The sequence below is a fragment of the Canis lupus genome, chromosome 24, assembly GCF_011100685.1.
Source record: "Canis lupus familiaris isolate Mischka breed German Shepherd chromosome 24, alternate assembly UU_Cfam_GSD_1.0, whole genome shotgun sequence".
Classification (NCBI taxonomy): Eukaryota; Metazoa; Chordata; class Mammalia; order Carnivora; family Canidae; genus Canis; species Canis lupus.
Window position 1 is genome coordinate 34,747,071 of NC_049245.1, and position 17,092 is coordinate 34,764,162.

At 48.1% G+C, this 17,092-nt stretch overlaps 1 protein-coding gene across 3 annotated transcripts in view; it reads left to right on the top strand.

Moving 5' to 3' along the window:
• The window catches only part of EYA2 (EYA transcriptional coactivator and phosphatase 2), a 264,015-nt gene that overhangs the window by 80,157 nt on the left and 166,766 nt on the right, over positions 1-17,092 (top strand). For 2 of the 3 annotated variants that reach the window (XM_038572509.1, XM_038572510.1), the window contains exon 2: positions 2,576-2,694. In XM_038572509.1, the coding sequence (XP_038428437.1) occupies positions 2,586-2,694 (109 nt within the window). In that variant the 5' untranslated portion in view covers positions 2,576-2,585. Of the gene's footprint in view, positions 1-2,575; positions 2,695-17,092 lie in introns of those variants that run through there. The other variant, XM_038572511.1, reaches the window with a different exon arrangement.

Here is a 17,092-nt window from a genome sequence, read left to right on the forward strand (position 1 = left end):
TAAGGAGACATATTCATATATTTAATAAATTAGAGTCACTGTCTAGGATAGGGTGGAAAAATGAGAATAAATGGGAAATTTTAAAAATTAAAAATTTTGTTTGAAGAAGCTAATCGCTCAATTACAGATTTTCTCCTTCCCCCTCTCCCTTCCAACTTTTCTTCCCCTCCCACTCTTCTGCAGATGTTAATAGGATGACAGAATGAATAAGATTCTGTGTCAGGTGTTGTGGGGGAAATAAAGGTGATTTCCACGATGGCTTGGCCTTCAGGGATGTTAGGCAAAAGTCTAAGGTGAACATACCAAAAGCTTTAGTAGCAATACTCTGTCCCAGAATCAGAACTCACAAGCCCCTTCTTGCTCTGAGCTCCTCAGGATGACAGCACCACTCAACAAAATAAATAAGCAATGCGACCGAGGCCAGAAGTCACAGTGCTGCTTTTTCCCCTGTCAGGCAAATGTTTACCAGCTGACATAAAGATATAAACACTAGAAGCTTAGTTGCGTGGAATTCTCTCATCAGATTAAAAAGTGTATATAAAGTACTTCCGATGTGTAAGTGATTTTTTTTTAATTATTAAGTGTTTCAGGCACACAAAGATGTGTGGTAGCCACATAACAGTGGTATGCCACTGCCCTGCTTACAAACTAAAACAAGAGTTGGCAAACTTTTTCTGCCAATTATTAAATATTTTCAGCTTTGTGGGTCATTGTCACACGTACTGTACTCAGAAGGTGCAGAGTGAAAGGAGCCCCAGACAGTCCAGCCAACCAATGAGCAGGACCATGTCTTGAGAAAATTTTACTTACGGGCAGAGAAGTTTTCCCGGGTCATGAAACATTATCCTTCTTTTGATTTGTTTTCAACCATTTAAAAATGTGAAAGGGTGCTTGGGTGGCTCACTTGATGATCATGATCTCAGGGTGATGGGATCGAGCCCTACGTCAGGCTCCATGCCTGAGATTCTCTCTCTCTCCCTCTGCCCCCCACACCCTTTCTCTAAAATAAATAAGTAATTAATTGAAAAATGTGAAAGCTAATCTTAGCATACAGATCACATGAAAAGATGGATGGGCCACAGTTTGTGTCAACCCCTGAATGTAAAATGTTACAAACTCACTTAAAGCCCCCCCTCCCCCATTTGGAAGTACCACTTCCCAAAGTGCATTTCCCCCACCATCCCGAGTTAGCCATTCTCTGAAACTGGTGTTTTTCATCCCGTATGTACCATTATCTGTATAGTGCATGTGTGCATATCCCTAAACCGTGTACAATATTGATTTATATGCTTTGCACTTAACAGAAATGATGTCATATTTTGGGTACCCTTCTGCCTCTTTGCTCAGGACTTTGTCCGTCTGTCCGTCATGCTGTGTGTGGAGCCCAGCTTGGTCTTTTTCACTCCTGTATGATATTCTGCCTGTAGTTATGCTTTCTCTGGGAGTGCGTGGGCATTTAGGTCGCTGCCCACAAAGGCCTTTCCTTACACATACCACCCATTTTCACCCTTATCATGACCTTTCCTGGGAGTACTTTGAAAATCCCATTGTCCAGATGATCATGCTTTTGACTTAGAGCAGTTTGGTAACTTTCTGAAGGTAGTGAGGGGCAAAACTGACTTCTGAATCCATGACCTTTCCATGAGGAAATTCGAGTTTATAACCACTTTGCCATCGGTGGGTATGTTGGATTTTATTGAAGTAATGAGAACAGATCCTCCCAATGATGACCTTGCAATACTGATGTGCTTAGCCTTTCTCTGAGGACACCTTGACTCAGTGCCAAACATTATTGCTCGTAGTTTAGCCCTTTGGAAGCCGCCAGGTACGGTGTGATGAACGTGAACCAGAAACCTCATTTCCTAACCACAATGGGTAGGAATTTAGGAGGAATAAATATCATCATCGTGCAGGGACTGAACAGTTTTCTATAAAAAAAAAAAAATGAGAAAGACCCAGGAGACTTGTCCCATGTTTCCCCGCACCCCATAACATTTTATCAAAGTCACAAGTAATTCGGGAACTAGTGTTTTCTTCCTTGGTGGGGACCAAAGTGATGGGCTGTGGAGTCTGGTCGCCAAGAGGGATCTGTTAAATATTACGGATGCTTTTGGAGCCTCTGTCCGTCTGTCCGAGTAACACGATGTCTGTTTTCCCCTCGAAACTGCAGTCAACCCCTTTTGCTCCCTCTGCCTCTGCTTCTGGAAACCCAAACTCTCCCTCTCCGCCTGTCTCTCCCTTCCTCTGCTGGGAAGGCTCCCTAGCTCGCTCCAGCTCATTCCGATGACATTTCAAAGAGACCAGAATATATTTTTTCTAATGGCAAAATACCGTATGAAGGAAGGGAAAGTTTTAATCAAGTGGGTGTATTCTCCGGAGGGGCCCAAGTACTTCATTTTAATTCCTCATTTCCCTTTGATGAAAAGTTTAGTGCATTTTTATTATGTAGAATTTATAAGACGGCTGGGTTTAGGTAATCAGCTTTAATATTTATACTCTTAGGGAAAGAAATAGGAATCATTAGTAAGCATGCATAATTAATGAATAAATTACATTTCCCTTTGTTTTCTTCCAGGTACAAGGAAATGCTAGAACTGGTGATCTCACCCAGCCTCACTGTCAACAGCGATCGTCCGGGTAAATTGAAGCTTAACCGTCCCGCCGCCGATGTCCGGACTCTGAGTGACGTAGAAGGTAGGCCTCCCGGCGTGAGTTTCGGTGGCCGTCCCGCTCGCCCCGCGCCACTTAGTAAGGGACCGACAGCCTTCGACGCGTGTCCTTTCGCAAGTACAGTTTATGAGTTTCTCCTCCCGCCACCGGGACTGTCGCCTCCGGACCAACACTTTGGCGTGTGCGTTGCTAACAGTTCTGTGTGGTCATGAGAAGTGCAAGTGCAAGTGTGCTCGTTGGTGTTCTGACCTTGCTGGCTGCAGAAATGCGGACACCTCTGCGCACGACGGTTTCGGGCGCGTCCCCGGGCCCGGCCCTGGGTGTGTCCCCAGGGTCGCGGCTGCAGCTCCCGGGCTGTCCCTCAGCGCCCGGCCCGCCGCCGTGGAGCATCCAGGCGGGCGTCTTGTTTACCAAGGTCTGAGGCTGGGACAAGAACTCGTCTGCCTTTTGCTTTCAGGTTGGGTTAGAGTCAAGGAAGCAGAGGAGAGTTAAGCTGTTTAAAAAATTACTGGCAAATGATGCAGCCGAACTAGTTTTCGCTAGAACAATCCCAGCTATTGTTTGCTCTGTTTGGGATCTGTCAGCCTTCCTGGGAGAGCTGGGAGTTAGCACAAGGCATTAAGCTATTATGTTTAACCATTGGGCTTAACCCTTTAGTTGGCCGGCCTTGGGATTTGCCGCTGGTGTCCTGGGACCCCCGCCGTCTCTCCCTCACCGTCTATGTTCGATGCCAACTCACAGGACACAAATGCTACATAACTGTCGGGAAAAAACCAGAGACTTGTAGTCTAGTCAAATATAGCATCGCAAGGAATTTGCTTTTAAGCAAATTGAAACTCCAGGCTACCGGGAATAATTATTGCCATCACCAGGACAGTGACATTTCCCTTGCGCGCTGGCGATGGAGCCGAGACAAGCCTACTGAAAGTACCACCAAGAGGGTCCGGGCCCCCCCACCAAACCACATGCTAGAGAGCACACCCTTGTTCGTCTTGACACTTTGGAGTGTCCGTGTAAACCACCCTGGGCTCTCGGAGAATTTGAGACAGTTTATTAAGCCCTGTTCAAAAACAGTCATTTTCTTCTTTGTGCGTAGAGGCACTGCTTAACCTAGGGCTTCGTTTCGAAGCCAAGAGAACTAGGAGGAGGTGGAGGCTGCCGGGTGAGGAAGATCCCAGTCTGAATCCCTGCCCCACTTCTTCCCAGCCAGATAGCCTCCAGCAAATTGTTTCACCTTTTGAGCCTCTATTTTCTCACCTGTCAAATGGGGGCATAGTCACGACCGGCTTCATAGGGTGCTGGCTGCTGCCTGGCACGCCGTGGATGCATGGTATAGCGGTTAAGCTTTTTATTCCATGGCCATTCTCCTGTAAATCAAATAACCACAGTGAGTGTAAAACCATGGTTGCAAACTGGCAGCTCACAGCCAAGGCCGGTCCTCATGTATGCCTTTGTTTGGTTTACACACGGTACTTTAAATAAAAATGAGCTTATAAAAATCAGGAGCATTCACATAAAAATCTGGATTTCTAGTTGCTCTTAAAATGCTAAACGCTTTAGAGACACTAGGCCCACATTCCCACTTGGCTGCCACTAGTGGGAGCTGAGGAGCAGCTGTCCCTTAGATGGGTCCCGGCCACTTCCTTTTGTCCTTAATTTTTGTGAGCATATACTTTGTGCCAGGCACTGTGACAAGCAGTGTAACTGTAGATTACCTCTCCTCCTCCTCTGTCACCAGCAGAGCAAACATATGGCACTTGCTGTGTGCCAGGCATGAATGGACCAACTCACTGAATCCCCACAACCCCAAGAAGTAGGCACTGTTGTCAATCTTTGTGTTAACAGATGAGGGAACTAAGGCAGAAAGAGGTCAAGAGATCATGAGATAGCTTGATGGAGATGACATGGTTCTGTGACAGCCAGAATTTGAATCTAGGTAGTCTAACTCTGAAGTGTGTTCTAATCAGCACACTATCATGTTTCTCATTGAATTACTATATCCCAATAGGCTGGGAGCCCATCTTACAGATGTGTAAGTAGAGGCACAGGGGCATTAAGTATTGAGTAAGCAGCCTAAAGACACACCCAGGTGCTCTGGCTCTAGAGTCCCCACTTCTAAACTTTAGAATCGCCTTCTACCAAGCCCTTGAGAGTCCTCAGACCCCAAGTATTTGTCCCCTACAGTGGTAGCATCCACAAACACACCATCTGTCTCCTTTTTTGATGACATGGAACAGTCTGCAGCCTTTCCGCTGCCCTGGAGCCAGCTGGCAGCCAAGGTGAAGGCTTTGGGGCTGAGTGTTGGAGTGAAGAGCGGTTGCTCCCAAATTCAGAGCAGGGTCAGGCTATACACACACACACACACACACACACACACACACACACACACACACTTTTCTTTCTCTTGAGATGGGCAATGAGCTCCCAGGCTCTGCAGGGAACATTTCACCAAAACTCTAGCCTCTAGTGCCAGATTGGTCAGCTGCCCTTCCAGCCTGGCCTTCTGGGCCCTTCTGTGACAAAGTCATTTTTGAGTGACTGCAAAGGGCCAGATCCAAGGAAATCCCAGGGCGAGGCATGAGCCATGGAGCCTACATTCAGGAGGACTCTGGAGGGAATGTGAAACCAAGAAATCCCCTGGTGGCTCCCACTGCATTCGTGGCTCTGCCTCTTACCACCTGTGCGTCTCTGGCCTGGTCACCCAACCTCTTTTGAGTTTATTTGCCTCATCTCTTAAAGGGAAATTTCAGGGAGCTTTCAGAATTGTTATGAGGATGAAATAATTAAAACATGGAGAGGACTTAGCATTTCTCAAAAAGTGTAGAATAACGTCTAATTGCCTTGCCCTTGGCCACCAGACCTGCCTCGTCTGTCCCTGCCAGCCTCTCACAGTCGGCTCCTCCTCATCCCGTTTGCTCAGTAGACCCAGCCCCGGCCTCGTTTCATTTGCTGTACCCCAGGAGTGTGATTCTGCCCTCGGGGCCTTAGCACTTGCTGTTCCCTTGGCCTGGACCAGTCTCCCCCAGCTGGAGGACCATCCCTCAGCCCCCGGTTCTCACCAGAGAGGTCTTACCCCATCAAAAGTAACTGTTCATTCACTCATGCAATAGGTGTGTTTAGTCAGCTGCGTGCCCAGCATTGTGTTAAGCCCTAGAAAGTCAACATACAAAAGCCCCTGCCCTCCTGGAGCTAGGTGGCTGGCAGGCAAGAGGCTGGTAATAGTGAACAAGCAAAAAGTACAGAGCATGTCAGACAGTGGTATGTGCTGGGGGGTGGCGCAGGGAGCAGGGAAGGGGAAGGCAGGGCTGTGGGGATGTCCCTGGGAAGGTTATGCTTGAGTAAAGACCGTAAGGACATAAGGGAGGGCGTTTGTGTCTATGCAGAAGAATAAGCTCATGGGCAGAGGAAACAACAAGTGCAAAGGCTCTGGGGCAGCAGCATCCCCAGAGCACCTGAGGAGCAATAAGGAGGCTAGTGCAGCTGGAGCCCGATGAGTCAGGGGCCATCGGGGAGAGGAGGGCAGAACCATGGCCAGGCTCAGACCTCACCCGGCCTTGAGAGCCACTGCAAGGACCCTGGCTCCTGCCCTGAGTGAGATGGGAGCAGAGGAGGAGACATATGACCTGCATATTGACAGGATCCCATGGGCCATCCATGAGAACGACTGGGAGTGGGGACCCAATGGAGGCCCATAGACCAGCAAGGGAGGCACGAGAGTGACCCAGGTGAGAGGTGTTGGGGCCTTGGACCAGGGCTAGGGGCAGGGGTCAGATTCCGGACCAGAGCTGAGGGTTGGGCCTACAGAACACCGACCCTCACTGTCTTGTGCCCTATTTTCTTCACCACTGTACTTCCTATCAGAAGGTACAAGCTTGTTCACCTGTCGTTTACGGGGCTCCCAGCTAGGCTGTCAGCTCAGAAGGCCGACCTGGCCCACCTCAGCTACCTGTGTTCCCCCCTGCGAGAGCAGCATGTGACACCTTGAAGAAATCCTCCCAATGAGTGAGGACAGAAGACGGAGCGCTCCCCGCTGGCGGCCCCAAAGGCTTTCACACCTCCCGGCCCTGGCCACCCTGCACCCCCTGCCTGAGTACCCTGCCTTTTCCTCTGTTTCTCCATGACACACCAGTGTCTGCTCACCAGCTAACACATAAACACACGATCCATACAAAGACTGGCAACATTGAGGCTGCATCTACCCAAGCTCCCCCTTCCCTGGAAATAACCACTATACCCTGTTCTGCATGTGTTAAGACCCTCCTGTAAGCAATCACATTTGTATCAATGAGCATTCATGTGACTTAGGTGTGTACATTTTTATATACCTAAAAATGTATGTTTACTGTAGACATTATGGTATCGCTGGAAAAAATCTAAACACAAGAGCTGTCACATAAGACATATTTGCTCTAACTTGGTCTGCTCGTTCAGGACACATTAAGTAATGATTTGCCTCTTTTTTACATAACCGAATAACGCACTCACAAGTGACTCTGCCCCAGTTCACGAAGCCATCCCCTGTGGATGAACGTGAGTTATCTAATTTTTTACTCTTACAAACAGTGCTACCAGGGGTATCGTCATGCAAGCTGCTGTTTGAACATGTGCCCTGTTTCTCTAGGGAAGATGCTAAGAAGTGGAAGGGCAGCATCACAGGGCTCCCTTCACCGTCCTTTCTGCCTGGCAAACTGCCCCTCATCCGGTGTGGCCTCTGCCTCATTGTGAAACTTCCCAAGCCCCTCCAGAGAGTTGGTAGTTTCTCATTCATTGCTTCATTTCTGCAGCCATGTGGTCACTGGGTTGTTTGATGCGCCTGCCGTGCATGAGGCGCTGGGGACCTGAGAGAGAAGCAGACCCACTTACTCCCTGCCTTCAGCGGCTTTGCAGGTCACTTGGCTCTCAGAGGCACTTTTTGCATCTTCCCATGCTCACTGGACCCCACATCCTATAGGGTTTGGGCTCAGCCAGGCCGTGTGTTTCCCAGCTCTGCCACTTGCTCGCTGTGTGCACTTGACCAAATTCCTCTTCTCCTTGAGCCTGTGTCCTCATCTGGACAATGACGATATGTCTGCTGCATGTGTGTTCAGTGAATTGTTCTAGAATGCCTGCCGTGAGCCAGCACCTGGTTTAGGTGGTGGGAATATAATGGTGAACGAGACAGACTAGTTCCCCTCCCAGAGCTTATGTTCTGGTAGAAGAGACAGGTACTGAATTTTTAAACAAATATGGGATTTCAGATGCTGGTAATTTTTATGAGGAAGTACAGCAGGAATGTGATAGAGTGACCTGCACATGGGCCAGTGGTTAGAAAGGCTTTAGCATGATTTTGTTAAAGCCTTGCAGAGTGCTTAGAAAACACTAAGTATGGGCTAGCTCTGTGTGCCTCCCTCTGTAATGTGCATAGACTCAGCTGGGGACTTTGTTAAACTGCAGGTTCTGATCCAGCCTAAGAGTCTGCATTTCTAACAAGCTCCCAGGCAATGCTGATGCTTCTGGTTCACCAGCCACTCTGAGTAGCGAAGTGCCAGTTTCGTGTTTCTCAAATTCTCTTGTGCATCAAAATCACTTTTCAGGTTTTGTTACCATATAGATGACAGGGCCCTACTCCTAGCATTGCTGATTTGGTACAGGTTTGCTCTGGGGCCCAAGAATTTGTGTTTCTAACAAGGTCCAGGAAATACTGTTGCTGCTGGCCCAAGGACCACACTTTCAGAATGGGCTTCCTCACTGGTTTTAAACCTGGCTGCACTCTGAAATCTCCTGGGAAGTTGAAAAAAATGTTTCAGGCTCATGTCCAGATCCCATCCCCAGAGATTCTGATTTAATTGGTCAGAAGTATGACCCAAGCAATGGGATTTTTCTAAAGCTCTCCAGAGGAGCTTATTATGTACCCAGGATTGAGAACAGTTGTTCTAGATGGTGAATTCCTCCAAGACAAGGACAGTTTTTTATTTCTATATATGTATTTAAATTATTGTTCCTGAATAACATCGAGCTTTGTCCATGACTCATGGGTAGATACTTAAAAATTATTTATGGGGGATAGGTAGATAGATCAATGGATGGAAAGGTAGAGGATGGATGGTTGGAGGCAGGATGGATGGGTGGATGGAGGAAGGATGCAGATCATTGGAGGGTAGATGGATGGTTGGGTAAAGGATGGATTGTGAATGAATGGAGGATGGATGGAGAATGGATGTGGATGGGAGGATGGATGGTGGGTGGGTGAATGAGTGGGTGGGTGGTTGGATGGATCAAGGATGGGAAGATGGATGGATGAGTAGATGGATGTGTAGATGGATGGGTAGATGGATGGGTGGGCAGATGAATACAGCATGGTCTTGAAGAATAACGGATAACTTTAGACTGATATTGGCTTTGAATTCCTAGTAAAGTTTCCTTAATTTCCCCCTGCCTTATTTCCATATCTATAAACTACAGATAATAACTTCCTTGTTAGGTTGTTATGGACGGTGATAGAGGTAAGTCTCCTGCAGTCCTTAGCACAATACTTGGCTTATAGGAACCACTTGAGAAATATTAACTCTCATTCATTGCTATTCAAGGGAAAATTGGATTTCAATTGTATCCCGTCTTCTGGAAGGAGAGGAAAAAATGTTATAGAACTAAGAAAGCAAAGCTGAATAGAGAAAACTTTTTCATTTAAAACGCAGATACAAAAAAAAAAATGCAGACATCTTTTGCAGAAGCCAAGGCTGTCGTTTCATTACATGTTTCTGCTAGAGGTGAGACTGCCCATGGGACAGGTTGGGCTGTCTTCTCTAGGACCTCCTGCACCTCTTCTGCTCCAGGCACGATAGGGTCTAATTTTCAGTCCCTGTTTCACTGGTTCCAGCCTGGAGCTGGCAGGTTTTGATTCATCTCATCCCAGCCAGGCTGAGCTGCCCAGACCTTTGCCCGAGTCCTCACCTGAGGAGGTATAGATCAGCTTCGCCTCTCCCACCCTTCAGCCTCTCCCAGCTGGCTTCTTGGGGGCTTTAGCACCTGGAACAACCTCTACCTGAACAAAACAGAAATCCCACTCTGGGGGGATTGGTGGGGTGTGAAGGAAATCACCAGTCCCCTGTTTATGTGAGAGGGCACTATTATTAATTATCGAATGCCTTCCCTGTGTAAGGAGCTCTCGCCTCTGGCAATGTCTCTCAGATTCCCACCTTCTCCAGCCACTCTCTGCTCTATGTTGATATCACCTCTCCTGTTGCGTGCTTACTGATTTTTCTTTTTTTTTTTTAAGATTTATTTATTTATGAGAGACAGAGAGAGAGAGAAAGAGAGGCAGAGACACAGGCAGAGGGAGAAGCAGGCTCCATGCAGGGAGCCCGGTGTGGGACTCGATCCCAGGACTCCAGGATCACGCCCTGGGCTGAAGGCAGGCCCTAAACCGCTGAGCCACCCGGGGATCCCCCTTTCTGATTTTTCTTTGAAACAATCCCATTTCAATTAATTCATTTCAAAATGACTTAACACCAATCCAGAAATGAAGTTATGCCTTTGATAGTCTTACCATGATTCTAACATGCATTCAAATAAATCGGTGATGATTTAAATAGAAGAGCCTGTATTTATGTGCCCTCTCGAACCCCATACTCTGAGATATGGTGGCCTTGTTCCGTTCAGTCCTAGGAACACCCCTATAAGGGACAGATGCCTTGTTCCCTGTCACATAGCCACTCAACCAGAGCTGAAACTGGGGTTAGCTCTTCTGGACTCCTAATACAGTGCTCTCTCCTGCTGTCACTGTCCCTGGCCCAGGAACCCTTTAAACCACCCATACAGAGAACGTGAGCTGATTCAGTTTATAGACATGCACCTTTCGTAGCAAAGACCTTCCTCAAGACATCTTGCACTAGAAATCGTCTCATCTCATGGGGATCACTTAGAAGTGGGCCCCTGGGGTCCAATTAGGCAACATAGTAGTGGCTGCTGCTTTCAGAATCATTAGCTTCTTAATCCTCCCAGTGAGAGGTAAAAAAGTGTGAACATTCAAATTGGGCTCACGGATTTAAGTGGCTTACGCAAGGGCCCCGGGAGAATGGAAAGCTAATAACAGCTCCTGCATGTGAGCTCTTACCACTTGACGGGTCCCTGCCTCTTGCAAGGCTGGTAGCAGCCCTGTGGGTGTGAGATATTGCCCCAACTTGTGGATGTGGAAACCAAGGCTTAGAGAGAGGAAGGGACAGGCACAAGGTCACATGGTCATCCTGCAGCAGCAGCAGCAGCAAGATTGAATTAAGCCCGTGTGCTTTTTTGGGAAAGAACGTTAAGTGGACAGATTAGAGAGATTTGGGTTGTAGATCTGGCCCACAGCAGGTGCATGCATGCACAAATGAATGAACAAAGTATGCATACCCTTGCACAAGTTCCTTCACACAGTTACACAAGTGTGCATTCACACACATAGACCTAGCTTTAGTTGCCTTATTTTAAAAATTGGATCTCATGCCTTGCTCATTTATATTGTGTTCTAGGCCCATTATGCATTTGAGTTTCGGACTTCTAGAATGGAGACTTATTTTTATGAACCTGGAATTGTGATGCTTTTTAATGATTTGCAGTTCTTTATTAGCCCATGGTCCAAACTCTCACCACTTAGAAGTGTGGTTTCGTGGCCTGGCATGTCAGCATCACCTGGACACTTTTTTTTGCTTTGAAGATGTTATTTAAATTCAAGTTCATTGACATATAGGGTAGCATTAGTTTCAGGGATAGAGTTTAGTGATTCATCGGTTGAATGTAACACCCAGTGCTCATTACATCAAGTACTCTCCTTAATGCCCACCACCCAGTCAACCTCATCCCCCTACCCACATCCCCTCCAGCAACCCTCAGTGTGTTTCCTAGAGTTAAGAGTCTCTTATGGTTTGCCTCCCTATCTGTTCTCATCTTACTTTATTTTTCCTTCCGTTCCTTTATGTTCATCTGTTTTATTTCTTAAATTCCACACAGGAGTGAAATTATATGGTGTTTGTCATTCTCTGACTGACTTATTTCACTGAGCATAATACCCTCTCACTCCATCCGCATCATTGCAAATGGCAAGATTTTATTCTTTTTGATGGCTGAGTAATATTCCAGTGTGTGGTGTGTGTGTGTGTGTGTGTGTGTGTGTGTGTGTACACACCATCTCTTCTTTACCCATTCATTTATTGATAGACATCTGGGCTCTTTCCATAGTTTGACTATTGTGGACATTGCTGCTATGAACACTGGGGTGCTGGTGCCCCTTTGAATTGCTGTGTTTGTGTCCTTGGGATCAATACCTACTAGTGCAGTTGCTGGGTCATAGGGCAGCTCTATTTGTGACTTTTTGAGGAACCTCCCTACTGTCTTCACCTGGGAGCTTTCTTGACCTGCAGGCCAGGAGTTTGCATTTTCAGAGGATCCCCAGAGTCCTGTGCAGGATACACTGCTCTGTACCCTCTATGTTCTTCCTTTCCAACTTGTAATTAGGTGCTTATTTGCATAATTCTCTGTTTGCTGTCCACCTTCCCCATTAAACAGGAGGTTCCTGACTGCTTTAGCTCACCGTTAGAACCCAGTTCCTGGTACCTGCCTGGTGCAGGTAGGCAATGAGTGAGTGAGTGAGTGAATGAATGAATGAATGAGCTCATTTCAGAGGCTTTGGCCATCTATTTAGCTAATCCTTCTCCTTTTATCCATAGGAAGCTGGGGAGGAAGAGAAGACTTAGGGTTTGAAATTCAGAAATAAGAGGAGGAGGTTCTCTGTCTCCCCAGCACCATCCCCTTGAGAGTTAGCTGTCCCATTTTATGTGCCAGCAGCATCCTCAAGACACGTGGTGAGGCTCGAAGGATTGGCTACATCAGGTCGGGTCACTAGGGCTGCTTTCACCTCTAGCAACATGGATACAAATGATGCCTCCATTGACCTCAACCTTTTCCCTCGTGGCAAGTTCAGTGGCACTAACAAGGTTGAAAACAAGCAGCTGTGATCAACGTAAGTCCATCTCCATCTAGCAGGCTCCAGATCCCACCAGTGTGAGTGTGGGTGGCTGCTGCTTCTGTATGTAGTGTTTCCAGCACCCTGAAAATGCTGGGAGCTCACTTGATGAGTGGAGTCTGAGGTCACCTGCCCCTTGTGCCGATGGCCCCATGTTGGTGCTGGGGTGACCGTGAGAAGTATGACCTCCCCCTAGATTGCCAGCATGCTTGTACGCCTGCTGCTCCCACTGCCAGACTCTGTAACACTTTAGCATCAGACAGGGACTCGTGGCCACAGTCCACCCACTGTCTTCCCCTCTGGCAGGTTACGGTACCATCGTCATGCTGCTGTCTAGAGCATCGTGCCTGCATGCAGTGGCACTGCCAGAGCTGTGGGCAGGATGGTTCCTGGGCTGCACGGAGAGCTTGATGGTCTGGCCTCCCGTATCTCCACCCTCAGTGGGTCTGTCTTGCTCTGACTTCCATCCAGAGAAAGTGGTCAGATACAATGACATTGGGACGCCTGGGTGGCTCAGCAGTTGGATGCCTGCCTTTGGCCCAGGGTGTGATCTTGGAGTCCCAGGATCGAGTCCCATGTTGGACTCCCTGCATGGAGCCTGCTTCTCTCTCTGCCTGCGTCTCTGCTTCTTTCTCTCTCATGAATAAATAAATTTTTTTTTATTTTTTTATTTTTTTATTGGTGTTCAATTTACTAACATACAGAATAACCCCCAGTGCCCGTCACCCATTCACTCCCACCCCCCGCCCTCCTCCCCTTCCACCACCCCTAGTTCGTTTCCCAGAGTTAGGAGTCTTTACGTTCTGTCTCCCTTTCTGATATTTCCCACACATTTCTTCCCCCTTCCCTTCTTTTCCCTTTCACTATTATTTATATTCCCCAAATGAATGAGAACATATAATGTTTGTCCTTCTCCGACTGACTTACTTCACTCAGCATAATACCCTCCAGTTCCATCCACGTTGAAGCAAATGGTGGGTATTTGTCATTTCTAATAGCTGAGTAATATTCCATTGTATACATAAACCACATCTTCTTTATCCATTCATCTTTCGTTGGACACCGAGGCTCCTTCCACAGTTTGGCTATCGTGGCCATTGCTGCTAGAAACATCGGGGTGCAGGTGTCCCGGCGTTTCATTGCATTTGTATCTTTGGGGTAAATCCCCAACAGTGCAATTGCTGGGTCGTAGGGCAGGTATATTTTTAACTGTTTGAGGAACCTCCACACAGTTTTCCAGAGTGGCTGCACCAGTTCACATTCCCACCAACAGTGTAAGAGGGTTCCCTTTTCTCCGCATCCTCTCCAACATTTGTTGTTTCCTGCCTTGTTAATTTTCCCCATTCTCACTGGTGTGAGGTGGTATCTCATTGTAGTTTTGATTTGTATTTCCCTGATGGCAAGTGATGCAGAGCATTTTCTCATATGCATGTTGGCCATGTCTATGTCTTCCTCTGTGAGATTTCTGTTCATGTCTTTTGCCCATTTCATGATTGGATTGTTTGTTTCTTTGGTGTTGAGTTTAATAAGTTCTTTATAGATCTTGGAAACTAGCCCTTTATCTGATATGTCATTTGCAAATATCTTCTCCCATTCTGTAGGTTGTCTTTGAGTTTTGTTGACTGTATCCTTTGCTGTGCAAAAGCTTCTTAAATATATATATATTTTTAAAGATACAGTGGCATCTGAAAGAGGTGAAGTGGGCCTCTGAGGGGTCACCGAAAGGCATTCTGGGCTACCCTGAGAACCGTTGTTGCCTGCGACTTGAATAGCGAAGTCACATTAGGGCTGGCATTGCCCACAGACCGCCCTGTCAGGCCCACTTCCAAATATGCAGGTGATGTGTGCCTACAACTGCAAGCAGGCCTCCTGGTCCTTGTGACCTCCAAGGACATTAGCCTTAGGCCACAGCAAGAGTAACCAGATGGAGAGAGAAGCTCTGCACTCCCAGCAAGCCCCTGCCCCACCCCTGCGCCCAAAGCACTGAGCATCGCCGTCCTTGACATGATCTCACCCAGGCCCCCTGAAAAAGGGAAGCAGCTTGAGAGCCCCACTTGTCACAGGCCATCAGGGATCCCAATGAGATGTACACCATCCCCACCTGGGAAAAAAGGCAGAAAGGAGGGAGGCAGGTAGAGGATCATTCCGTATAATATGTACTCATTTTCCAGGTTTTCATGCCCCCAGGTCTCTGGGATGAAAAGTTAAATACGATACCAGTCCAAAAAGATCAGAGCCTGTGTTTTTCAAAAGTCCTACAGTCTGCAGAAGGCACAGCTTTTACTGAAGACCCATCTCTCACTTGCACAGTCGTCCGGAGGGTTTGCTGGGGCGGGAAGGGGAGAGACTTGTAGGTTCGCACAGCAGGAGAGGGAGACCTGCCCACCTGGGGAAGGTGGGTTGTTCAGCAATTCAGCGCAGAGGAGGCTGGAGTGCGGCAAACATGCAAATCACGGCGTGGAGGCTGGGGCAGAAAGACGCTTCACATTTACAGTTAATCCGAGCCCATAGGAATGTTTCCATAAGCTGCGATTTTTATGAATATTTACATATTTATTTAAGAAAAACATATTCAAAATGTTTAATTCAGTAACTTATGTATTACTCAACACGCTCAGATCATGGGCTTTTTACCAATAATGACACTGGCTGCTTCAGAATGAGACAGCTCGCTCTCCAGTCCTGGGGGAGGATAAGGATGGGAGGCTGGGAGGTCCTGCCGGCGGCAGCAGACCCAACTAGGGGAGCCAGCGTTGAGTGAGCACCTACTGCGTGCCAGGGGCTCTCCTTGGCATTAGACCATGGCTGTTCTGGACACATTGTAAGAAATGTATTTTCACACTGCTGTTCAACACACACGCACACATACACACACACGAGCCTGCACACACCCCACACAGCACATTCTCACATCTATAGCTGGAACCAAGGTCTCCCCCAAATCCTTCCTACTCTGGGCAATACGTGCTGCTATCGTCCATTCGGCTTTATTGTCTGGCCCTAGCTGTTGCTCCCTGAATGGGCTTTGGGACTCCCACCCTTGACCCAGGGGTTTGGGACTCCAACAGAATTTGACTCAGCCAGGGAGGTGGTTCAGGGAACGGACTCGGGACACACAGGGCCCTGGGGGCCAAGTTCCAATTCCAGTGCCCACAGGCCGTGTGACTTGAGCAGGGGCCCTTAGCCTTCTGCAGTTTCTTCATCTGTACTATAGGGACGATGACACGGCCTGCCTGGTTGTGGGGACTGTGAGGTCATGCATATGAGCAGTTAGCACAGGGCCTGGCACGTAGTGAGCGCCTACGTGGATGCTAGTTACTGTTGTTACCATGAGTGCCATGGTGGGCTGCAGTGCCCTGGTTGCCAGGAAAGCCTCTGCAGCCAGGCCACCTGAGTTCGGATCACAGATCTGCCCCTTATGACCCCTCTGGCCTTGGGTGAGTTACTTAAACTCTGTGCCTGCAGCTCTTCATCTGTAACCTGGAGATGTGAATAGAACCCACTCCTCGTGGGGTGATTATGAGGATTAATAGTAACTAATCCAGGTAATAGAAGAGAGCTTGGCATGTAATAAGCACTGGGTAAATGAAGATGACATCATCATCTTCTCATTTAACTGGCACGCATTCTTGAGAGATCAATCCCCCCCACCCATTTCACAGGAGGGAACACTGAGGTCCAGAGACTCTAGGCAAGTGCCCAAAGTCTCATTGCTGCTGAGTAATGGAATTGGAATTGCAAGTTGGCATTCTGAGCCTCCAGCTCCAGAGCTGACGGAGGCTCAGAGCTCCTGAGACCTTGGAGCATTTCTTAGGAGGCACAGGGACACCACCCCCCCAGCCACATACCCCAGTGCCACCTAGGCACTGCCCAGGCAGTGTGAATCAGCAGGTTGGTGCAGTCAGGAGACATGTTCTCTAGTATCTGCCAGGGCTCCACAGGGGGGACATTGATTGCACTGTTAAAGAGGACTTAGCACAATCTCCAGGGGACTGCCCATTTGTAAAATTAGCTTCTTGAAAATCTCTCTCCCAGTTTAATTCTATCACCTGTTTGTTGCCTCTTTCATCATTGTCTCCCCTGATGGATGAGTGTGCCCAGGGAGACACTTGAATCAGGAGTGCAGGCCCATTCTGCCTTCTGCTCCAACCCTAGCTGGAGCCCAGGAGATGAGCCAAGATGTGTCTCCCCCTAGGTGCTGGGGCCAGCACCACCTGCACCCCATGGACCAAAACTGGGGAGAGAGAGGAGGAACATTGAGGTGATGTCATCAGAAGGGAAATGGACATAGGATAATCCAAACCCAATGGTGTCTGCCGTTCCTGGGTTCTTGGGATTGCCTTTGAGGCAGGGAAGGGAGCAGTTCTCCATCCAGGAGTGGAAATGGCACCAGCCTGGGAGGCAGGAACCCTGGTTCAGGTCCCAACGGGGCTGCTCTCTCGT